The sequence below is a fragment of the Salmo trutta genome, chromosome 30 (genome assembly GCF_901001165.1).
Source record: "Salmo trutta chromosome 30, fSalTru1.1, whole genome shotgun sequence".
NCBI classification, from domain to species: Eukaryota; Metazoa; Chordata; class Actinopteri; order Salmoniformes; family Salmonidae; genus Salmo; species Salmo trutta.
The window spans coordinates 2,162,328-2,187,643 of record NC_042986.1 but is presented as its reverse complement, the minus strand read 5'-3'; the positions used below and the strand labels follow the sequence as shown (position 1 = coordinate 2,187,643).

The 25,316-nt window shown below is 43.6% G+C and overlaps 2 protein-coding genes and 1 pseudogene across 5 annotated transcripts in view; 2 read left to right on the top strand and 1 right to left on the bottom strand.

Moving 5' to 3' along the window:
- Positions 1 to 11,407, bottom strand: part of LOC115168947 (1-phosphatidylinositol 4,5-bisphosphate phosphodiesterase eta-2) — a 178,744-nt gene extending 167,337 nt beyond the window's left edge. Inside the window, exon 1 of one of the 4 annotated variants that reach the window (XM_029724498.1) lies at positions 10,896 to 11,407. The gene's annotated coding sequence lies outside the window, so the exon portion shown is untranslated. Of the gene's footprint in view, positions 1 to 3,401; positions 3,738 to 8,587; positions 8,739 to 10,895 lie in introns of those variants that run through there. The other 3 variants (XM_029724497.1, XM_029724502.1, XM_029724496.1) reach the window with 3 other exon arrangements.
- Positions 11,408 to 12,847: 1,440 nt separating this feature from the next.
- On the top strand, positions 12,848 to 15,590 carry LOC115168845 (peroxisome biogenesis factor 10-like; annotated as a pseudogene).
- An 84-nt stretch (positions 15,591 to 15,674) lies between these two features.
- LOC115168844 (uncharacterized) lies at positions 15,675 to 24,247 on the top strand. The gene is made up of 5 exons (XM_029724383.1): positions 15,675 to 15,711; positions 16,074 to 16,167; positions 16,333 to 18,019; positions 18,186 to 18,323; positions 24,047 to 24,247. The coding sequence occupies exons 3-5, from the start codon at positions 16,334 to 16,336 to the stop codon at positions 24,245 to 24,247; spliced, it is 2,025 nt and encodes a 674-aa protein (XP_029580243.1). The 5' UTR covers positions 15,675 to 15,711; positions 16,074 to 16,167; position 16,333.
- Positions 24,248 to 25,316: the final 1,069 nt, after the last annotated feature.

Sequence of the window (25,316 nt, the reverse complement as noted above, 5' to 3'; positions counted from 1 at the left end):
TTGGTTCACTCCAGACCTGACTGCCCTCGACCAGCACAAAAACATCCTGCGGCGGACTGCCCTAGCATCGAATAGTCGCCGTGATATGCAACTTTTCAGGGAAGTCAGGAACCAATACACACGGTCAGTTAGGAAAGCAAAGGCTAGCTTTTTCAAACAGAAATTTGCATCCTGTAGCTCTAACTCCAAAAAATGTTGGGACACTAAAGTCCATGGAGAATAAGAGCACCTCCTCCCAGCTGCCCACTGCACTGAGGCTAGGAAACACAGTCACCACCGATAAAGCCACGATAGTCAAGAATTTCAATAAGCATTTCTCTACGGCTGGCCATGCTTTCCTCCTGGCTACCCCAACCCCAGCAAACAGCTCTGCGCCCCCCGCTGCTGCTTGCCCAAGCCTCCCCAGCTTCTCCTTCACCCAAATCCAGATAGCAAAACCTGGACCCATACAAATCAGCTGGGCTAGACAATCTGGACCCTCTCTTTCTAAAATTATCCGCTGTCATTGTTGCAACCCCTATTACCAGTCTGTTCAACCTCTCTTTCGTATCGTCCAAGATCACTAAAGATTGGAAAGCTGCCGCGGTCATCCCCCTCTTCAAAGGGGGTGGCACTCTAGACCCAAACTGTTAAAGACCTATATCCATCCTGCCCTGCATTTCTAAAGTCTTCGAAAGCCAAGTTAACAAAACAGATCACTGCCCATTTTGAATCCCACCGTACCTTCTCTGCTGTGCAATCTGGTTTCCGAGCTGGTCACGGGTGCACCTCAGCCACACTCAAGGTACTAAACGATATCATAACAGCCATTGATAAAAGACAGTACTGTGCAGTCGTCTTCATCGACCTGGCCAAGGCTTTCAACTTCGTCAATCACTGTATTCTTATCGGCAGACTCAACAGCCTTGGTTTCTCAAATGACTGCCTCGCCTGGTTCACCAGCTACTTCTCAAATATAATTCAGTGTGCCAAATCGGAGGGCCTGTTGTCCGGACCTCTGGCAGTCTATGGGGGTACCACAGGGTTCAATTCTAGGGCCGACTCTTCTCTGTATATATCAACAATGTCGCTCTTGCTGCGGGTGATTCCCTGATCCACCTCTACGCAGACGACACCATTCTGTATACATCTGGCCCTTCTTTGGACACTGTCTTAACAAACCTCCAAACAAGCTTCAATGTCATACAACACTCCTCCGTGGCCTCCAACTCCTATTAAACGCTAGTAAAACTAAATGCATGTATCTCAACCGATCGCTGCCCCCACCCGCCCGCCCGACTAGCATCACTACTCTGGACGGTTCTGACTTAGAATATGTGGACAACTACAAATACCAAGGTGTCTGGCTAGACTGTAAACTCACCTTCCAGACTCATAGTGAACATCTCCAATCCAAAATTAAATCTAGAATCGGCTTCCTATTTCGCAACAAAGCCTCCTTCACTCACGCTGCCAAACATACCCTTGTAAAACTGACTATCCTACCAATCCTCGACTTCTGCGATGTCATTTACAAAATAGCCTCCAACAATCTACTCAGCAAACTGGATGCAGTCTATCACAGTGCCATCCGTTTTGTCACCAAAGCCCATATACCACCCACCACTGAGACATGTATGCTCTCGTCGGCTTGCCCTCGCTACATATTCGTCGCCAGACCCACTGGCTCCAGGTCATCTATAAGTATTTTCTAGGTAAAGCTCCACCTTATCTCAGCTCACTGGTCACCATAATAACACCCACCCATAGCACACGCTCCAGCAGGTATATCTCACTTGTCATCCCCAAAGCCAACACCTACTTTAGCCGCCTTTCCTTCTAGTTCTCTGCTGCCAATGACTGGAACGAATTGCAAAAATCGCTGAAGTTGGAGACTTATGTCCCTCACTAACTTTAAGCATCAGCTATCTGAGCAGCTTACCGATCGCTGTACACAGTCCATCTGTAAATAGCCAATCCAATCTACCTACCTCATCCCCATATTGTTTTTATTTGCTTTTTTGCACACCAGTATTTCTACTTGCACATCATCATCTGCACATCTATCACTCCAGTGTTAATTTGCTAAATTGTAATTACTTCGCTACTATGGCCTATTTATTTTACCTCCTCACGCCATTTGCACACAGTGTATATAGACTTTTTCTATTGTGTTTTTGACTGTATGTTTGTTTATTCCAAGTGTAACTTTGTGTTGTTTGTGTCGCACTGCTTTGCTTTATCTTGGCCAGGTCGCAGTTGTAAATGAGAAATTGTTCTCAACTGGCCTACCTGGTTAAATAAAGGTGAAATAAAATTTTAAAAAACATCATAGGGAATTTTGATACAAATGTGGATGCATATCAATGAAAGGAGAGATAATATATAATAATACTTTTTTTTAAAAGCCATTCAACAGACGCTTTTATCCAAAGAGACTTAGTCATGCGTGCATACATTTTAAGTATGGGTGGTCCCGGGAACCAAACCCCCTATCCTGGCGTGGCAAGCGCCATACTCTACCAATAGAACTACAGAGGACCACAATATATATATATATATATATGAGAGAGAGAGAGAGAGAGAGAGAGACTTGTAAATTCACAAGTTATTCATAACAGGCTGGAGGGAATAAATCTCAGTTCCAGGTATTTTTACCTTTCATCTTCAATAGAGCACATACACTGTGTTGGTGAGAATGCCAATCTCTATCTATTCATAGTCAAGAGAGGAGATCAGTGTTATCTTCAAGCGGGCACCAGACGAGACACCTAGACTTACTGTCTGCTAAGGCCGAGAGCAGGGGAGGATGTTTTGTACAACACCTATATATGAACACATCACACTAAATGTACCACATACTTAGTAGTGTCACAACACCAATGCAAACATGCGCACACACACACACACACACACACACACACACACACACACACACAGTCCCCAAAGATCTTTATTAGGGAGTGGTAATACACCAACTCACACATTACAAGGACCAGCCCCAAAAAAAAGAGAGGCAGCAAGAGAGAGAGAGAGAGAGAGAGAGAGCGAGAGAGCAAGAGAGAAAATATGACATGAATCATCATTGGCTCTTATGCAGTTTGGCTCTTGGTAATTACACTCATACAGGTAGTGATGTCTCAGGAGCCAAGTGCCTCAGCTCTGATTTTGTCATGGCTGTTACAGGCATTTGTCTCTGATCTGGTTTGGGTTTGAATTACATTTTAGGTAAATTGGAGAGGAAAAATGCTGCTGGCTGTATTATATCAACGTCTCAGATTGCAGGACTCAAATCTTCATTATCTGATACTAGCTGAAGTAACTTAATGCACAAATACACAGTAGCCCACTCCAATTACCCATTTCCAACCAACGCAACTTCTCCACTCTGCTTCCTACATAAACCATTGACGTTTATCTACCTTTATGTCGCTAGCATCCGTGCCACATTCCTCAAACTAATCCAACCATGGAGACGATGGCTTCACTGGCTTACAGTAAATACTGTTACTCCTTTACCAGAAAGTCCTTTATAAGCTGCCAGTACTGTGCTGTCTGTGAGGACAGGCTGCTGTGTTGTAATGCTACTGCTCCCAGGTATAGTGAACAATGTGTAGTGGGGGTGAGGGTTAGACTCAGGGGTTGGCTGTTGGCTGGCTGGGACGTGTTCAGAACTGTTAGGAGGGCGGTCAGACTGAACAGAGGTTGTCTTGAGTGCAGGCCCGGGCACGCCTGCCTCGCACATAGACAGAAATGCTTGATTGTGTGTGTGTGTTTTTGTGTGTGTGTGTGTTGGGAAGGGGAAAATGCACCTAACCCCACCCACGAACAGGCTCTTGCCAAGAGTATGACAAATCCTTCTATGGGAGAGGAGCCTCTGTCTCCCTTTCTTTCAGCCCAGCCCAGGATGTTTACTCTCTATTAGTGCAGGGACGGTAATGTAGCCAAACATTCTCACTCCCTCTTCACTCGCAATGACACACTACTCCCTATAGTGGACTCAGTTTTTCCCCTATATGTAAATCGTGACCACTTTTTAGTTTTATTCAATTATTTTTGTTTTGTTTTTTTAATAATAATTAGGATGGTAAACGTTTCCAGTGTAAACTTAAACGACCAGATATAAAGTACGTATAAAAATGGAGTAATATATTTTTGAAATACAATCATCTTTGAGAACTGACAATCACCAAAATAAAAAGTAAGCAGGGAGAATCTAAAATTCCCAAAATGGCATGGGGCCCCCATTGATTTTGTTATAATTTTTGAGTCACTCAAAAAATGTGTTTTAAAACCGCAAATTAGTGATGTGCAGGTTATCTGCGGGGCGGGTGGGTTTAGGGCAGGGGTGTCAAACTCATTCTATGGAGGGCCTAGTGTCTGCGGGTTTTTGTTTTTTCCTTCAATTAAGACAATCAGGTGAGGGGAGTTCTTTGACCTTAATTCATCAATCATGTAGAAGGAGCGAAAACCAGCAGACACTCGGCCCTCCTTGGAATGAGTTTGACACGTGGTTTAGGGTCATTAAATATTGTGTGGATGAAGGCCGGAATGGTGGCGGGCAAATTGAATAAAGAGAAAACAACACCTTAAAAAAATCCATAAATGTTTAATTCTTGTGCAATTTATACAGTATCTGTAGGCTACATTGAGGTTTTTCTTTAATTCTTTTAGCATATCTGGCATTAGTGTGTAATCATAAGCTTTAGGACCTAAGTCGACAGTCACAAGATAGGGACTTCAAAGTTCTATGGCATGTCAATGGAACTGTAGCCTACTGTTCAGATGGGTTAAATGGAAACTGAAATCTGGACACCTCTCACATAGCCTTAATATGAGCTCTCCGACAGGAGTGGAGAAATATGATTTATTTCAGCATCTTTAGAGAATGTGAATGCCAGGTAAGATAGCACGTCTACAGATGGTAGCCTATATTTAACTGAAAGCTTATCAGAAACATGTTGGGTCGTTTTCACAGCCTTTTATTTCTTTACAAACAGATTTTTTTGTTGTCACTGCATTCTCTCCCCAGTCCCTAAAAATCTGAGATGACAGAGAACACTGGGAACACTACTAATGCCAACTAGATTACATCATTCATTCTAGCAATTTATGACATTCTGGTGAGCATTGGTTTATTTAGCCTTCTAGGGCAACAAATGACAGAAGAGAAGCTGCATGTATCTGACTATAGACAAGTTGACTTACAAATAGCCTACCAAAATGTCAGAAATTATTAACCGAAACATATTAGGCAAAATAAATCCATCCCCCAGTTCCTAAAAATCGTTCTGCAGTCTCTCACTGTAGCCTACAGCGCATTTTCTATATTAGCGGGTTAGGGTCAGGTGCGGGCCTTTGATTTTCACATACTGTATAGTCGGGCGGTTGCAGATGGGTTATTAGCAATTGCGGGTGGGTGCAGGTGAACAAACAGCTGACCCACGCACCACTACAGCAATTTTTCTCTCAGCCCAATGACAAAATGTGTAGATTTGCAGGAAACTAGCTTCAAAACTGTAAAATGTTCTCTCAGCCTGTCACACCCTGATCTGTTTCACCTGTCCATGTTATGGTCTCCACCCCTTCCAGGTGTCACTTGTTTTCCCCAGTGTATTTATCCCTGTGTTTCCTGTCTCTCTGTGCCAGTTAGTCTTGTATGTCCAAGCCTACCAGCATTTTTCCCGTTTTTCCTGCTTTGCCTTTTCTCCTTTTTCTAGTCCTCCTGGCTTTGACCCTTGCCTGTTCTGGACTCTGTTACCGCCGGCCTGACCATTCTTCCTGCCCTAACCTCAAGCCTGCCTGCCACTCTGTACCTCCTGGACTCTGATCTGGTTATGACCTTTTGCCTGTCCACGACCATTCTCTTGCCCATTTCCTTTGGATTTATTAAACATCTTAAACTCCAACCATCTGCCTCCTGTGTCTGCATTTTGGTCTCGCCTAGTGTCATGATACAGCCACATGACAAAATGTGTACATTTTACATTTACATTTTAGTCATTTAGCAGACGCTCTTATCCAGAGCGACTTACAGTAGTGAATGCATACATTTAATTTCATGCATTTTTCTGTACTGGCCCCCCGTGGGAATCGAACCCACAACCCTGGCGTTGCACACACCATGCTGGCGTTGCAAACACCATGCTCTACCAACTGAGCCACAGGGAAGGCTATAGAATTATAGAAATTTGCTTTAAAACTGTAAAATGTTCTTTCAGCCCCATTGCAAAATGTATACAATTGCAGGAAATTAGCATTGAAAGTGTGTTTGTTTCACCCAGTCCCATGTCAAAAATGTCTAGAATTGCAGGAAACTACCTTTTAAACTCTAAAAGGTTTTCTCCACCCCATGGCAAAATGTGTAGAATTGCTCCAAGAGCGGAGTTATGCCACACACACACAGATAAAAGACGGCTATACCTGTAAGACAGCTTCCCCTCGTTTAACTCTGTCTCTCAATGTCACAACAAGACACAACACAGACCACAAAATGAAGTACAGTTCTCATGTAGTAGATCAGTTGTAACCGAAACCGATTGTGCCACAAACCACCGAAGAGACAGATTGAGCTTTGACACTTCCATCACTATGGTTGAGTCCCAAATGACACCCTATTCCTTAATGTAGTGCATTTGGGAGTCTGTCTCCTTGGTTGTTTACAGCACATTCGGTGTCGGTTACGAGTAGCCTACTACACGAGTACTGTACCTTTGTGGTCCCTGTTGTGTCTTCTTGTGACAATGAGAGACAGAGAGAGCTAATCGAGGGGAAGCTTTTTTACAGGTATAGTGGTCCTCTATCTGTGTGTTTTATCCACGCTGGTGGTCAAAAGGCTGCGGACACAATGGCTCTTCCTTTCACTTTTAGTAACTACTATAACGTTACTTTTACAGAACACACACACACACACAATGGGTCTGGTACAAAACAGGCTTCCACTGTACACCAGACTGATACTGAAGGAAAATCATTGAGTTTCTTCAGAGCCCAAGTTCAAAGCACACAGGCACATACGGTATATTCAGACATGGCTTTAGGCTTCTGCATCTCCAAATTGTGTAAATTATGTCACATTATCTGATATCATTGTTAGGTATTGCTATACGTTAGATGTATTATTCACATCACTACAGGGTGGCAGTTTGCCTCGCAGTTAAGAGCGTTTGGCCAGTAAACGAAAGGACGTTGATATGAATCCCAGAGCAGACTAGGTAAAAAAAATCTGTCAATGTGCCCTTGACTAAGGGACTTAACCCTAATTGCTCCTAGATGTCGCTCTTGATAAGAGCATCTGCTAAATGACTAAAATGTAAATGTACATTTACAATAAATCACAAAATACGTTACAGTTGCCGTTATACATTAAACCAGTAATTCAATAACTTTTTGGCATTGTGTTGTGACCTCTCCAAACGCCTTTCAAATGTTCCTAATGTAGGCTTAATCCCCAACATTAACTAAATAATGTTCCTTGCCACAGACCAGCCTTTAATTAATTGTGAAGAGGCACTGGCACTGGCTGCCACCCACCAGTTGGTCCTCCTTACCCACCCATTACATAGGAATCACTGTCTTTAAACTGAAAGGGGCAAATCCTAACTTAAGGTCTCCCACTGACATCAATGCATGACTAAGTGAAAATGTGAAAATGAAGTGGAAGGTATCATTCGCCCCATAATGATGACATATGTACAGAACCCACTGTCTCCTCATCAGGCTTGCGGCAAGAAGTCATGTATGTTTCCTGGGACACGGAACATCTACCTTGGCAGATGATAGCGGTGGAAACGGTATTTCCTCACTAAATACACAGGTTTACAGCTGATTTATAGCCTCTTAGCACATCAACCTTTAGCCTGCGGCGCCGCAAGGCTAGCTCTGCCACTCTAGCATCGAAGACCAACACATGGGACTCAGTGACACTTGTTACTGTATTTTATTTATTTAACCCTTTACCAGATAAATTGACAGAAAACATATTTTCATATACGGCAAGGACCTGGTGAATTAAAGTTGCGAGATAAATGACAGGTTTGGTTGTATAAACAACAACAAAGGAAAGAATGTGTTCACAGGAGAAATCAGATCCCTGAAGTAACATGAAGTCTCCTGTTCAGTTGGGCCTCCTCCCCTTTGCAGCGGGTTACATGGTTGTTTTTCCTTTTTTAATCTCACTCTCCCATCTACAAGGTGTTGAGTTTCAGCGCCAGCCAGAAAATCCCCCCTAAAAACCTCAAAGGGGTGAAAACCTACACCGCTTTGACTAAACGCAGCAAAAACTCCACAAAGGATATCTAAACTGCTCTTCCAATCAAATAGCACTGTTGTTAAAGACTGTTGGGGTTATGATACAGTACAGTCCCAATAGTTGACTTAAACTGGGCTTGTTTGAATGGCGTCTGGCTATACAAACCACAAGGGAGAGACTAAGCACACAACACACCCACACCTGAATTGCACAGGAAAGATTATTTTACCAATAGAAGTCCATCCCTGCTAGATAGTAAAAGTAGACTTGCCCTCACCACACCTTTGTGGTGAGCAACAACACAGATTTAACTGTAAGTAAGACAGGCAAGAAATAAGAACGGTGATATTACATTACCTTTCTGAGAGGAAATAAGAGGCAGAGCACACAGCCTTGATGTTGGTGTGTTTTAGTGTGTGGCGTCCTGTGAAATTCCCCCACTTGGACAGCTTTACAACTATTATCCCCACACACACACCTGAGAAGCAGCACACACTACTCACTGCAACAGCCGGAAGTGAGTTATGTCATTTCAAAGAGCTTTGTCTATAGTGGGTATTCATGCTGGTGTGCGTCAACGCAGACAGGACATGTGAGGGCAAAGCCCGAGGTTTGGTAGGGGAGGGCCAGTACCTGTACCTAGGACAGGGTGGGGTGGGGTCAGCCGTGGGTGGTGAGCATGCACCAATACAAATCTCTCTGCCCCCTGTGGCAAGCAAAGAGAAGAACGTACTGCGCTACCACTGTTTGACAAGGGGAGATTGATTCAAATTCATTTGAATCTTTTTCTGCTTGTACTGTCATGAGCTGTCACCAAGATTAGATCAAGATGGAAATTGAAACAATTTAACAATAGGCTACGGGTAAGACATCTTTCCTTGTTGAGTGAGTCCTTCTATAGCATGTTTTCTTTTGAGACTAATACTTTGCAGACAATATTTGACTACTTCATTTCAGGGAAGGAGTAGGTTACACTCTGATTGTAGAAGCAGGAAGAAGAGTAGCCTATTTATCACAATGGACTGATACAGATCTGTTATGCTAAGTTAAGCAGAGGGACAACACACACACACACACACACTCAAATCAAATCATATTGGTCACATACACATGTTTAGCAGATGTTATTGCGGGTGTAGCGAAATGCTTGTGTTTCTAGCTCCAACAGTGCAGTAATATCTAACAAGTAATATCTAACAATTTCACAATAATACACACAAATCTAAGCAAGGAATGGAATTAAGAATATATACATATATGGACGAGCAATGTCAGAGCGGCATAGTTAACAGTTAACATCGTGTGCTAGTGGCGTGTTCGAGAGTCAAATTAACTTTCCCATGGCCTATTTGGACGGCCCTACTGTGCAGGGTACTGAAGCTGGAAAGGTCATGCAAACTTCAAAAGGGACGCATGTGGCAAAATACAATAAATTGTCAGAGAAAAATATAGTAATCACAGGCTAGCAAAGGTCATTCAGAAATGTATTTCTTACATATAAAAGCATTGTGATATGTTTTGCATTGGTTAATATTCCGTTGGCATCGTCAAAGGAACATCAAGTGTCTTTAATACATGTCAATGTTATATCATGTTGTAACATGATTTTCATTCTATATGGAAATATGTTTTACAATTATGTCAATTATTATTTGAGAAACTGCTACTTGTTTTTTGTTCCCACAGTTCTTCTACCTTATTCATGAATGTTACCACAGCCTTATCCACTCACACATACACACTACACACATGCACACACGTGCAGACACACACAGTGATGTGACTTCACACATGTAGCCTTCCTTAGAGGGCAAAGTCCTGCTGGATGTGCCTAAGAAGAGACTATGTCTGGACATGTCCAAGTCACCCTATGACACTTTATGATGTTGCTGCATTGTAAAACAAACATCACTGCCAGACCAGTACAGACTGGTACCACAGAGTCTGTTTAAAACGTGAAACAGAATTAGCTCAGTGCCTAGCCTCTTTTCACAGCTGCTGTGAGAAAAGAGTACTAAGTACCTAGTACTCCGACCTTATGTCAGTGTCTGTTAAAGCAATTAGTTCAGTGCCTGGATATATCCTAACCAGATGTCACCTGAGGTAATTATGGAAACTAGTGTGGGGCCAAACAAGCTGCTGTTTTATCTCTTTGGCAGGTGTTGTGCTGCCGGCTCCAGTGCTTCCTTCCTCATTGAGTTGTTTCCCACTGGTCACAGACGTCAATTCAATGTCTATTCCACATTAGTTCAATGTCATTTCATTGAAATGATGTGGAAACAACGTTGATTCAAACAGTGTGGGCCCAGTGGGTTGGGGTCTCCTGAGGATCCTGTGCTTTGCAAATAGAGATCAATGACTCACCCATCAGTCAACAACAAACACGAACCTCATCAAAGGAGCACTACAACTCTATTCACAGATGTTCTACTACTCTATTCAATTATAAAGAGATTTTCATTCGCACAAAGCTGGAATTCTGTGCAGTTTTGATGGGCATGGGGCAGTGGGCTAAGAGGCCACAATAAAGTGGGACAGGTTCTAGTTTAGTCCTTTATCTGGTTGCATGGCGCCAAGTGTTCAGTCGCCAAGTGAAACCTCTCCAATGAATTAAGTGCAGTGAATTCCGTGCTGATAAAACCAACAGAGGAATACTGAGACTTACCTTTGTAGTCTACTCTGTCACTTCAGTCCTTCCTGTGCTGCCAACGAGCAGTGTGCTCACCCTGCACCATCTAGCCTCCATCTGTAAGAAGTCACAAGTATCCCACAACTTTAGGGGGGAAGGAAAAACATCAGCAGCTGCACATTAACTGTAAACACACTTCCTTGTCTGCAGCTGCCTCGAAGTAAACTCATCAAAGTTTTTCCGCTACTCTAACTGTCTAAGGGTTACTACTAGCCGCTCTCAATAAGAAGAGCTATCTCAGAACGGTACCTGCCCTCTGCAGCACAGAAAAGGTGTTCACCACCTAGCGGAACAGCTACAGCTTGGTTCAGGTAGCTGAATTGAAGGGACAAAGAAACTGGTTCTACAACTTATCTACAGGGTAGGGCAAGCGGCAGGATGATTGAGCACACTCAACACAGTTAAGGAAATGTGACCCAGCTATGAAAGCTTGGGGAGGGACATGTCTGTCAAAAAACGAAGTAATAGTAAGTAATAACAAATAAATGTGTATAATATATTAGTTAATGAATCCAGCATGTAGCCTGGCGATTAAGAGCGTTGGGCCAGTAACCGAACGGTCGCTGGTTCGAATCCTCGAGCCACCAAATTGGAAAAATCTTCGATGTTGATTTTAGTGATCACACTATATACTGTTCATATCGTTGTTTGTTCTGACATTTCACAAGTTCACGTGCAGTATGGAAGTTCAGTAAGTCCGGTACTGTTACACCAGTGCTGAAATTACACAACAGTATTTTTATGGATAAAAAAAAGTGGATGTGTTGTGCAAGGCAATGTTACAATATTGTTGCATCGTAATGATGCATTACATAGGAAAGTAGACGCGAGGACTCCTAGCACCGCACGACGCTGTGGCCACAGAAGTGTTTCCTTCACGTCAAAGGTTTTTCCGGGTTGCTAGCGAGCTAGCAAATATTTTTTAGAACTAACCCATCATTCGTAGCTCTTTGTACTATATGTGGAGCTAGTTTACAGAGCTGTCTCGGTAGGCAATAGGAAAGTCGAATAACTATGCTAAACTGGGAAGATGTCTTAGTCTGACAGTTACAGAAATGGACTGATTATTATTTGTCAATTGTCGTTGAATTTACAGTCATTCAAGCAACTGAGTGCTTGCTAAGCTAGCTAGCAGCCAGACTCTAGCAATGCCTCGTCCCTGCAAACCAGCCACAATTGATTCGCGCAAGTCAGTAGGACGAACCTTATGAACAGGAACGCGAATTTGCCGGCAGGTAGGATAGACCGATACCCTACATGACAATTTAGAACATAGCTATGTATGCATACATAAGTTAGTCAGCCATGTCCTACTTTATGATGCACTATATATGCAAAAGTATGTGGACACCCCTTCAAATGAGTGGATTCGGCTATTTCAGCCACACCCGTTGCTGCATGTGTATAAAATTGAACACACGGCCATGCAATCTCCATAGACAAACATTTGCAGTAAAATGGCCTTACTGAAGAGCTCAGTGGCATTCAACGTGGCACTGTCAAAGGATGCCACCTTTCCAACAAGTCAGTTTGTCAAATTTCTGCCCCGGTCAACTGTAGGTGGTGTTATTGTGAAGTGGAAACTTCACAATAACAATAGCTCAGCTGCGAATTGATAGGCTACACAAGCTCACAGAACGGGACCAAAAATCATCTGTCACATCACATATACTTTTGGTCATGTAGTGTATTTATATTATTCTTACAGTAGCTACTCTTTTTCTTTTTTCTTTACTCCTACAGCTGCATTGGAGAAAAGAGATCGAACTTCTGTCAGACCTTGCATACTGTGGTTTAACCACATTCTCAGCTAGGTAAACAAACGGCTTCATTCCCGTAGTACTGTGTTAAATCTGATACGCAAGCATGTCTTTACCACACATCCTCCCTGTCCCTTCATGTGTCATCCAGGGTACTAGACGTAGGGCGAAGAGTATGTCAATATCATCCAGGTGGTCCTACCCTGCGCAGGGTACCGTCCCGTGCCAGACAAGGAGCCCAGGTGTTCCTCCACAGCCTGTTTCCTACCTGCTGGACAAGTTGCTGGTGTACCTGGAGAATGAGCTGGAGGAAAGCCAGGGAGGGGGAGGCCGGAGAGCAGAAGTGGCCAGTCCCTGAAGCCATGGAGCCTGGATCAGAGGGTGGTGGGGCAGCTCACGGAGCCCCAGAGGAGGGTGTGCGTGCTGGTCTTGTTGGCCCTCTAGCAGGGACTCTCCATCATCCACCGGTTGCACGTGGCCCTGTTTTACATCAGCAGGGCCTTCTACCACCTGGGGAAGAGGACGGCCGGCATCAGCTATGTGGGTATTTGTTTGTGAACCTATGAAGGAACAGAGATTCGTGTCAATGACGTGAGCCCCATTGTTAACCTTTGCAACTACCACAAAGGGTAAAGAAAGCTTCAGAATATGTTTTTCTTGACATTAAGAAGCTATATTTTGGGGTTTAAAATATATTCATGCAATCCCAAATGGTTGGATAGTAGATCCTTTGCTACACCACTACTAATATCCAACTGATTTGAATAATGTCTCATCTGCACTAGATACATCTAGCTAGCTTGCTGCTCATTGCTAGCAGGCTGCGTGGGCAATCAAGCAGGTTGGAACTGGATAGCTAGCTAGCATTACAGATTGACAAACAAGCCAAAAATGATTATTCAGACTAGATATATAACTAGCTAGCTAGCTTAGCTGGGTTATCAAATGAATGCCTGTGTTGGAAAATAGCTAGCTTGTCACGTTCAAAATCCTTAGCTAGCTAAGCAGCTTGAGTCACTCCCTGACTTTTGGTGATGCAGTCCATCCTGACCATAAAACCAGTTATTCTAACCTAATCTGTTATCACTGACAACTAGTTGGCGCACATGTTTAAATTGCACACAAAGTGGTGTTGTCTTTTTCTCAACAATATTTCTGATTTATGTTGAGAAACTGCCAATGCTTGCCTTGCCTCAACTACAGCATGACACTAAATGAAAGTTGTAGCTCTTGGTAAATGCATTTGCTAATGTTCCCACTAGACATGAGCCCACCAAACTTGTCAGTTTTTTCAGTGGCACATGTTGTATTGAATTAGCTTTTCACCACCTTGACTTCGTAGCTTGAAATAAGTGGTAAAAGTGATTTGTTTTGTCAATTTGACATGGTTCCTCATAGGTCGTAAGTCAGACATCAACTTGGTTGTAGATACCATTTTTTCCTATCATGTATTCTATTTTTAGCCATTTAACGCAGCACTAAATTGAATGTTTCAAAATTAAATTCATTTTTCTTTACCCATGGTGGGCAGGACCTAAGCAGTTGCCAGGGAAGCAAGGCCTCAAAGGGATGTTTTTCTCCATTCAGTAGTGCACACTGTAGCAAACGTTTTTGCAATGGAAAATAAAAACAATTTATTTTTGCGAGTTCAGGTAATCCCTCAAGCGCATTTGTTTTCTGTTGCAAAATGTTTTGCTACTGTGTGGCCTAATGAATATGACCCATGTTACTAGTGTATGCTTCAGCATGCTATTTCTCCCTGGACGGTTAGCTGCGGGTGTGTGATGGGGGATGACAAGGCCATCCGGAGCAGCTACAGGCTCCTGGGAGTGGTCTCTCTGCTGAATTTTGCAAATACACGTGTTACAGTTAACCCATAAGAGTGTGTCCCCGTCCGGCCAGGTCCCAGTCTGTAGAAGAGCCCAACTCACCCTGTGCCTCTCGCTGTATCCTGTGACTAGAGGAGAGGAGGCACTTGACCTCTACCCCATGTGGCCACTTGTTCTGCTGGGAGTGCATCACAGAGTGGTGTAACACCAAGGTGAGACCATAGATGCATTAAATGACTACTGTTCTATTTATATGGGAGAAACACTACGTACGTTCTTTAAGGGGCCAATACTACTGTAAAAGTGGCACAGTCCAGAAATGACCTCTACCCTGCAGGCACTTGTGTAGGTCTGACAGGACTGGAGGGGTATAAAGAATGAGAAATATTTCACCTATCTAGCATGTCAGAGGGTCAGTGCTATGAAACAAAGTTAAAAGCTATAAATGCAATGTATCACTATTGTTTTGTCCCTCCACAGACAGTGCCCTTTGTGTCGTGAGAAGTTCCAGCCTCCTCGACTGGTCTACCTGAGAAACGACTAGTTTCCAGAACCACTAGCGTGCCTTTTATTACATGGCTTCACTTCCTAAATGACTGGATCGCCACATTGGACTGTTGAATAGTTAAACACGCCTTTGTCTTTCTTAGAGTTTAGCTATCCCTGTTCAAGTTACTTCCAAATAGCATCTCACTTCAGAGAATGCCTAGAGATCTTATTTTGGGACCTTGATTCAGATATTACTGAAAACTCTATCAAGATATCTCCAGTGTGAAACAAAATGGATAAAGCATTTCAAATTGTTTTTGTAATATTGCAGAATATTATTATGAAGCTCTGTCTTCAGCTCTTTCATTCTGTGTCAGGGATACACACTGGAATCATTTGTGTATATTTTTTGTTCTTTAATATACTTGTTTTATATATTTTATGGGCATGCATAATGCAGTGTACTACATTAAGCAATCATTCATTTTGAAATGGTTTGCATATGAATCATGTTTGGATTGTATCAGTCTAATTTATCTAAATTAAAATATAAATCAACTATGCAACTTTTGTAATAAACAACTGTGCAATTATTGATGTCTTGTTTTATTGATAAAGTGGTGACTCTAATGCTTGTTCATAATATGGCTGTTGTTATGGCTCAGTGACGTCTCCAGCCTGCATGCTCTGCTGCGAACGGAAGAGTTGGTTCAGGTCAGTGGAAACCAGCAAATTGGCTTTAAATGGTTCGTTCATGAAATTGTATTCTGAACCGGTTTGGGAAAATAAACCTACCAATAAAACATTAACTATCTTAGTTAAATGTGAGCTTTCTACCACCGGTAATTTACCGGTAGCTAACGTTAGCCAGGTAACGTTAATCAAAGCTCAGCTGCACACTGTAACCAAGGTAGCCAGCTAGCAGCAGTTAGCTAGCTATTTGCTTTGATCATGCACTTTCCACTTTGTCAATTTAACTATTTTGCGGCAGGATGACATGTGTAGACAGTTGATATAGGAAGTCCCAGCCAATTTACAAGTGTGTAGTCTTTTTAATCTGCCTCTGATCCGCTTAGTGGGGGGTGCCATGTGTTCACCAGGCAGCAGTAGCCAATCTGTGCTGTTAAGGCAATAGAACAGTGAACGAACGCTGATAGATGCCAGTTTATGGTAAGAAACCTTGACCTTTATAATTTCTTTCAAATGGACATTATGTCCACAAATGTATTTAAATGTAATGCTTTATTCAAATCTTTGGCCCAAACAAAAGGCTGCCTAGTATGTAAATTAATAACGCAATTAGGTCTGAATTATATGTTCCGCTCCACATTTCAGAATGGCTTGGCATTCCCAGAGAGGTCAGGGGAGGCAGTCTGGGGGGTTGTCTCAAAGAAAGTACGTGCCCAGGAGGCCGCTGGTCCAAAGCAACCTGTCTGTCTGTGGGGAGAATGACGTGGACCAGTTACTAGACCTCCTTTCTACTCTCAACGAAGACAGGCCTCCCTACTTAAGTGTCTCTGATGAGGTGCTGGACAGGCACACATCTGAGCCTGTCTTGAGACTGAGAAACCTGAGCCGCAACACTGACTTAACAGAAAGTGGTCCCTCTTGGAGTGCCAAGCTTGGGAAGTTGTCCCATCAGGGAAGTGAGGAGAAAGGGTCAGAAGCCAATTTGACTGACAGGGATATCATTGTTCCTGTTAGGTTACAAGGGGGTGCTTCATTGACCTCTGGTCATCATTATGGCTCAATTGCGGGTCGAGGTGATGGTGGCAACTGTGTCAATTGGCTTGGGAAATGGGGCAGGGGACGGCAACAGCCAGTGGAGAGAGAATGTGTCTCTTTTGTCCAAAAATGCAACAGCGGTTCACTAGGTTCTACCTTTCCCGGAGATGCTCCTTTCTACCCTGAAGTCCCCGACTTGCTAGACAGGCGTCAGGGGGAACATGTAAAGCCTGCATGTCTGAAGCAGAATGAAAACGTGTCAACGTTCCAGGATCTACTAGAGTCCTCCTGGACATCTGCAAGCTTGCATCGGTCAATGTTGGATCTTGAGATTGGCTTATCATTGGTGGATCTAGGCCTACTACCCCAGGCACTGAGTACCTCTGGAGACTTGGCCTTATCTCCTGTGAATCTTGAATCTCCTTTAGATAACGAATCTCATGGCCCTAGGCCCTTTATCTCTTGCAGTGCAAAAATGTCATGCTCCATCGACCACTGTCACAAAGGGGGCAGAAGTTGTTCTACCAGGAAGGATGGTTCCTCAACAAGTCCGTATAAGGCCAACAGGGAAACCAAGTTCTCTGAACTCCATCTTCATAGCGAAATCGCAAAGAATGCTGGACAACAATCAACAAACATCCATTCTCCTAGTGTATCAGTGAAGGCACACATTGAACCATGGTGGAAAGCTGAAAGAAAGGCAGAAAAGGAGACTGACGTTTTTGCGTCGGCCATGCGTGGCTCAGATTTCCCAAGCAATATGTACTTTTTACCTGCAAGCCTCTCTCAGTATAGCTTCAGCGGTAGACAAAACAGCACAGAGGTGGCGTACCCTGAGCATAATACAAAACGGTCCAATGAACTCTCAGGTCAAGCTAAGTCAGATTCAGTGGACACTGTGCATAGTTTTTATCCTACTCTAAAAGGGGTGGAGGATTTGTCTGAGGTGCCGAGAGTCACAACAAGTAATCCAGCTGTGTCACATTCTCTCTTGTGGGAAGAAAGACTTGCAATCACTAAGAATTTGGGTCAAATGACCCTCTCGGACAGAGAGAGGGCAGCTCACCTGAAGCGAAGCACTCCGAATGCGCCAAGCCAAGACAACAGAGAGGGCCTCTCTCTGCGCCTCCATAGCCATAGCAGAAGAACTCCTGGGTCAACTACTCCTGAAAGTCAATGTCAGATCGACCCATTAGTTACAACACACACAAGCACATTGCATACGTTGACAGGAGGCGCCAGTGGTGATTTTCTTGGCGATAGAGAGCTGTCTGCAGTTCATCAGTCCTTGCCTGTGGTACGTTGACACACTTAAGCACTTTTGCTGAGCGTGTGCATGCGTATGTCTATTTATATGGCTGTGAGTGTGCATACATGCATGGTCGTGTGTGTCATAACAGGCTGTGTGTGTAACATGAAAACATGATCCTGGCCACTCTAACACCTTTCTTTTGTTTGGGCAGCCTATTGACGCAGTAGAGATTCATAGCCCCAGTCTTGTGGAGACAATAGAGGACAGGTATGGGACTCCCTTAGGTAAAATATCTGCAAAAATAACAAGTCACAAGCTGTCACTAAGACACCTGACACAAAATAATTGGGTGAAAAAAAGCACACCAAAAAAACATTGAGGTGCAGGACAGGTGTCAATTCCATTTGGACTTTGCCTATTTAGGACGGCAATGGACATTTTAATGTTTTGGAAAATAATGAACAAGCAGCCAACCTTTGTAGAAATCATTTTGGGGTGAACTTCTGTTCAACAGCAACACCTGAAGTGTATAGGTATTGTGTGGAGGTGGGGGGGGGGATGTGTTGTGGTATTGTGATGTTTGTGCCTTTTAATTACACCTAAGGGTTGGAATGTACTTGTAGCAGGTGGCTGGCACTCTACAGATTCAGACTGCAGTTGCGCTGCTTCAGGACATGGAACCATCAGTGGAGGTCACACACACGGGCCAGACTCCAGCACCGGAGACACTTACTGAGGACCGGCCTCTCTGCCCTGAGGTGGGCTGTGGTTACCCGACGTGCCCAGACAGACACCCTTGCCAGGAGGAAGGATGCCCTGACCCTCGCCCACTGTTTCCATCGGGTCAGCAATGATACTCAGCCTGGGTGCCTGTCTGTTTTTGCTCTCTTGCCAACTCCTTCAATTGTATGCCAATTCCATAAGGAGTTGGCAAGAGAGCAGAAGCAGACTGGCACCCAGACTAATAATTACTAGGGCCAGAGGGTTTTCCCCACCATGTAACCTAATCAGGAAAAACTCCTAGCCATAACTATAACTAGGACCCTAGTTCTTGCTGGTCATGTCACATGGTCACGATGAACTCCTGGCCCTATGAAGAGTGCATGGTGTTTATGTTGAGATTTACACTAGGCCTTAGACTTTACATTGTATGAGGGTAAGACACCCCATCCACCACCAATGTGAGGCACCCACCTATGTAACAGAGGACAATGTGCTGTTGTTGCCGGGGCAGAATGTCTGTTCGGTGTTTTCTCAGATTTTCACACAGCAGAGCTAAATAACAAATATGACATGTCTTCTGAGAACATATTGCTCAACTCAATGTTACATGGAAACTAACCTCGTCCCCAGGCTCAATTGCTACCGCAGAGTGCCAGCTGGCAGACAAGATTGCATGGAAACAAACTTTGGCTATTATCTGGGATAGCTAACTAGCCAACCTTAATGTATGCTTGTATGAGAATATTAATTTATCATAACTGACATACAGTGCATTTGGAAAGTATTCAGACCTTGACTTTTTCCACATTTTGTTACTTTACAGCCTTATTATAAAATGTGTAAAAAAAATACAAAATTTAAACTCAATCTACACACAATACCCCATGATGACGAAGCGAAACAGGTTTTTATAAATGTTTGCACATTTATTAAAAATAGAAAACAGGAATACCTTATTTACCTAAGTATTTAGACCCTTTGCTATGAGACTTGAAGTTGAGTTCTGGTGCATCCTGTTCCCATTGATCATCCTTGAGATGTTTCTACAACTTGGAGTGCACCTGTGGTATATTCAATTGATTGGACAAGGCACACCCCTGATTTGGAAAGGCACACCCCTGTCTATATAAGGTCCCACAGTTGACAGTGCATGTCAGAGCAAAAACCAAGCCATGATGTCGAAGGAGTTGTACGTAGAACTCTGAGGCAGGATTATGTCGGCACAGATCTGGGGAAGGATACCAAAAATGTCTGAAGCATTGAAGGTCCCCAATAACACAGTGGCCTCCATCATTCTTAAATGGAAGAAGATTGGAACCACCAAGACTCTTTCTAGAGCTGGTCGCCCGGCCAAACTGAGCAATGGGGGAGAAGGGCCTTGGTGACCAAGAACCTGATGGTCACCTTGACAGAGCTCCAGAGTTCCTCTGTGGAGATAGAAGAACCTTCCAGAAGGACAACAATCTCTGCAGCGCTCTACCAATCAGGCCTTTACGGTAGAGTGGCCAGACAGAAGCACTTGACAGCCCGTTTGGAGTTTCCAAAAGGCACCTAAAGGACTCTCAGACCATGAGAAACAAGATTATCTGGTCTGATGAAACCAAGATTGAACTCTTTGGCCTGAATGCCAAGCATCACATCTGGAAGAAACCTGGCACCATCCCTACGGTGAAGTATGGTGGTGGCAGCATCATGCTGTGGGGATGTTTTTAAGCGGCAGGAACTGGAAGACTAGTCAGGAGATGAACGAAGCAAAGTACAGAGAGATCCTTGGTGAAAACCTGCTCCAGAGTGCTCAGGACCTCAGACTGGGGCGAAGGTTCACCTTCCAACAGGTCAACAACCCTAAGCACACAGCCAAAACAACGCAGGAGTGGCTTCGGGACAAGTCTCTGAATGTCCTTGAGTGTCCTAGCCAGAGCCTGGACTTATTAACTTATTAACTTATTAACTTATCTCTGGACACCATATGTGAACTGATTGCCCCCCATCTATCTTCAGAGCTCGTGCTACTAGGCGACCTAAACTGGGACATGCTTAACACCCCAGCCATTCTACAATCCAAGCTTGATGCCCTCAATCTCACACAAATTATTAATGAACCCACCAGGTACAACCCCAAAGCCGCAAACACTGGCACCCTCATAGATATCATCCTAACCAATGTGCCCTCTAATTACACCTCTGCTGTTTTCAACCAAGATCTCAGCGATCACTGCCTCATTGCCTGCACCCGTAATGGGTCAGCGGTCAAACGACCTCCACTCATCACTGTCAAACGCTCCCTGAAACATTTCAACGAGCAAGCCTTTCTAATCGACCTGGCCCTGGTATCCTGGAAGGATATTGACCTCATCCCGTCAGTAGAGGATGCCTGGTTATTTTTTAAAAATGCCTTCCTTTCCATCTTAAATAAGCATGCCCCTTTCAAGAAATTTAGAACCAGGAACAGATATAGCCCTTGGTTCTCCCCAGACCTGACTGCCCTTAACCAACACAAAAATATCCTGTGGCGTTCTGCATTAGCATCGAACTGCCCCCGCGATATGCAACTTTTTAGGGAAGTTAGAAACCAATACACACAGGCAGTTAGAAACGCCAAGGCTAGCTTTTTCAAACAGAAATTTGCTTCGTGCAACTCCAACTCTAAAAAGTTCTGGGACATTGTAAAGTCCATGGAGAATAAGAACACCTCCTCCCAACTGCCCACTGCACTGAGGATAGGAAACTCTGTCACCACCGATAAGCCCACTATAATTGAGAATTTCAATAAGCATTTTTCTACGGCTGGCCATGCTTTCCACCTAACTACCCCTACTGCATTCAACAGCACTGCACCCCCCACAGCTACTCGCCCAAGCCTCCCCCATTTCTCCTTCTCCCAAATCCATTCAGCTGATGTTCTGAAAGAGCTGCAAAATCTGGACCCCTACAAATCAGCTGGGCTTGACAATCTGGACCCTTTCTTTCTAAAATTATCTGCCGAAATTATTGCAACCCCTATTACTAGCCTGTTCAACCTCTCTTTCGTGTCGTCTGAGATTCCCATAGATTGGAAAGCAGCTGCTGTCATCCCCCTCTTCAAAGGAGGTGACACTCTTGACCCAAATTGCTACAGACCTATATCCATCCTACCCTGCCTTTCTAAGGTCTTCGAAAGCCAAGTCAACAAACAGATTACCGACTATTTTGAATCCCACCGCACCCTCTCCGCTATGCAATCTGGTTTCAGAGCTGGTCATGGGTGCACCTCAGCCACGCTCAAGGTCCTAAACGACATCGTAACCGCCATCGATAAGAAACATTACTGTGCTGCCGTATTCATTGACCTGGCCAAAGCTTTTGACTCTGTTAATCACCACATCCTCATCGGCAGACTTAGTAGCCTTGGTTTCTCAAACGATTGCGTCGCCTGGTTCACCAACTACTTCTCTGACAGAGTTCAGTGTGTCAAATCGGAGGGCCTACTGTCTGGACCTCTGGCAGTCTCTATGGGGGTACCACAGGGTTCAATTCTTGGGCCAACTCTTTTCTCTGTATACATAAATGATGTCGCTCTTGCTGCTGGTGAATCTCTGATCCACCTCTACGCAGACGACACCATTCTGTATACTTCTGGCCCTTCTTTGGACACTGTGTTAACAACCCTCCAGACGAGCTTCAATGCCATTCAACTCTCCTTCCGTGGTCTCCAACTGCTCCTAAACACAAGTAAAACTAAATGCATGCTCTTCAACCGATCGCTGCCTGCACCTGCCCGCCCATCCAGCATAACTTCTCTGGACGGTTCTAACTTAGAATTTGTGGACAACTACAAATACCTAGGTGTCTGGTTAGACTGTAAACTCTCCTTCCAGACTCACATCAATCATCTCCAATCCAAAGTGAAATCTAGAATTGGCTTCCTATTTCGCAACAAAGCATCCTTCACTCATGCTGCCAAACATACCCTCGTAAAACTGACCATCCTACCAATCCTCGACTTCGGCGATGTCATTTACAAAATAGCCTCCAATACCCTACTCAACAAGCTGGATGCAGTCTATCACAGTGCCATCCGTTTTGTCACCAAAGCCCCATATACAACCCACCACTGCGACCTGTATGCTCTCGTTGGCTGGCCTTCACTTCATAATCGTCGCCAAACACATTGGCTCCAGGTCATCTACAAGACCCTGCTAGGTAAAGTCCCCCCTTATCTCCGCTCACTGGTCACCATAGCAGCACCCACCTGTAGCACGCGCTCCAGCAGGTATATCTCTCTGGTCACCCCTAAAGCCAACTCCTCCTTTGGTCGTCTCTCCTTCCAGTTCTCAGCTGCCAATGACTGGAACGAACTACAAAAATCTCTAAAACTGGAAACACTTATCTCCCTCACTAGCTTTAAGCACCAGCTGTCAGAGCAGCTCACAGATCTCTGCACCTGTACATAGCCCATCTTTAATTGAGCCCAAACTACTACCTTTTCCCCTACTGTATTTATTTATTTATTTTATTTATTTTGCTCCTTTGCACCATATTATTTATATTTTAACTTTTAACTTTCTTCAAACTACAAATCTACCATTCCAGTGTTTTTCTTGCCATACTTTATTTACTCTGCCACCATGGCATTTTTTTGCCTTTACCTCCATTATCTCACATCATTTGCTCACATTGTATATAGTCTTATTTTTTTCTACTGCATCATTGATTGTATGTTGTTTTACTCCATGTGTAACTCTGTGTTTTTGTATGTTGTCGAACTGCTTTGCTTTATCTTGGCCAGGTCGCAATTGTAAATGAGAACTTGTTCTCAACTTGCCTACCTGGTTAAATAAAGGTGAAATAAAAAAAAAATAAAAAAAATTAAACCCGATCGAACATCTCTTGAGAGAACTGAAAATAGCTGTGCAGCGACACTCCCCATTCAACCTGACTGAGCTTGAGAGGATCCGCAGAGAAGAATGGGAGAAACTCCCCAAATACAGGTGTGCCAAGCTTGTAACGTCATACCCAAGAAGACTCGAGGCTGTAATCGCTGCCAAAGGTGCTTCAGCAAAGTACTGAGTAAAGGGTCCGATTTTATTTATATATATATATTATTTATTTATTTATTTATTTGCAAAAATGTCTGAACCTGTTTTTGCTTTGTCATGATAAGGTATTGTATGTAGATTGAGTGCGGAAAAAACAATTTAATACATTTTAGAATAAGGCTGTAACATTCTTTGGGGAAAAAGGCAAGGGGTCTGAATACTTTCCGAATGCACTGTATGTGTAATGTGTGCTGCGAACAACATGCAGAAATGTAATCTTCATGAACATCCAGTTTATTCAAACGGTTAGTTATTCCTCTCCTTCTTACAGTGGAGGAGGTGTGTGGGACAGATGCATTGTCTCAACGTGAGCCCTGGCTCTGTGCGGGGTGACATTGGGGTTGTGGATTGCCTGCTGAGGAGACTGACCCAGCCCAGCGACACCCTGGTCCTGAGGACGGCCTACTGTGCCTGGAGGAGCCACATCCAGGGCATGCAGCTCGGCAGGGCATCGCTCATACACTACCAGTAAGACAGACACACACAACCATCCACTGGGCATGCAGCTCGGCAGGGCATCGCTCATACACTACCAGTAAGACAGACACACACAACCATCCACTGGGCATGCAGCTCGGCAGGGCATCGCTCATACACTACCAGTAAGACAGACACACACAACCATCCACTGGGCATGCAGCTCGGCAGGGCATCGCTCATACACTACCAGTAAGACAGACACACACAACCATCCACTGGACATGCAGCTCGGCAGGGCATCGCTCATACACTACCAGTAAGACAGACACACACAACCATCCACTGGGCATGCAGCTCGGCAGGGCATCGCTCATACACTACCAGTAAGACAGACACACACAACCATCCACTGGGCACAGATGTCAGTTCAACGTCTAGTTTTGATTTACATTTGGTTGATTTGTCAACTAACGTGAATTCAACAACAAATTCCCTTACGTCCTTTACTTTTTGTAAATCCAATTGGGATTTACAAGGTCATTTCCATGTAAATGGACCCATGAGCACCAACATGTGAAGTTCATAGGAGCACATAAAATTTGGTGTCAAATGAAAGCGGAGTTTATATTTTTTTTAATAAATTAAGGCATATCAGTTTTTCAACAATATTCCTTCCTAAAATGTGGAATAAGCAAAGGCACCTCTTCTGGTTAAACAGATGGAAAAGGCAAACATCTACCAGAAAAAGTGTTAAAAGGTATTAGAAATGAATCAAAACACAATATTATTGAAGTTAAAGACCCTTGCGAACTAATATAAACATTTATATTTGTCTGATAAATGACTAAAATATGTTTAATTTTGCTGAAATGATTTGCCTTCTATAAGAAATATTGCCTAGTGTCTTGTCATTCTGTTACCAAAAACCCACATATCTTGAAGATATTTTCTAATTTCTCTCATGAGGAGGGAGGATATTAATGACAAGTAAAATAGATCTACTAATTGGTTAGTGTTTTTACTGATAACAATTTCGTTTATGATTTATTAAGTGATTAAAACGTGTCACTGTTACAAAATGCTGAAAAATCTGTATCAGAATGACTCCAATTGAATTGGCA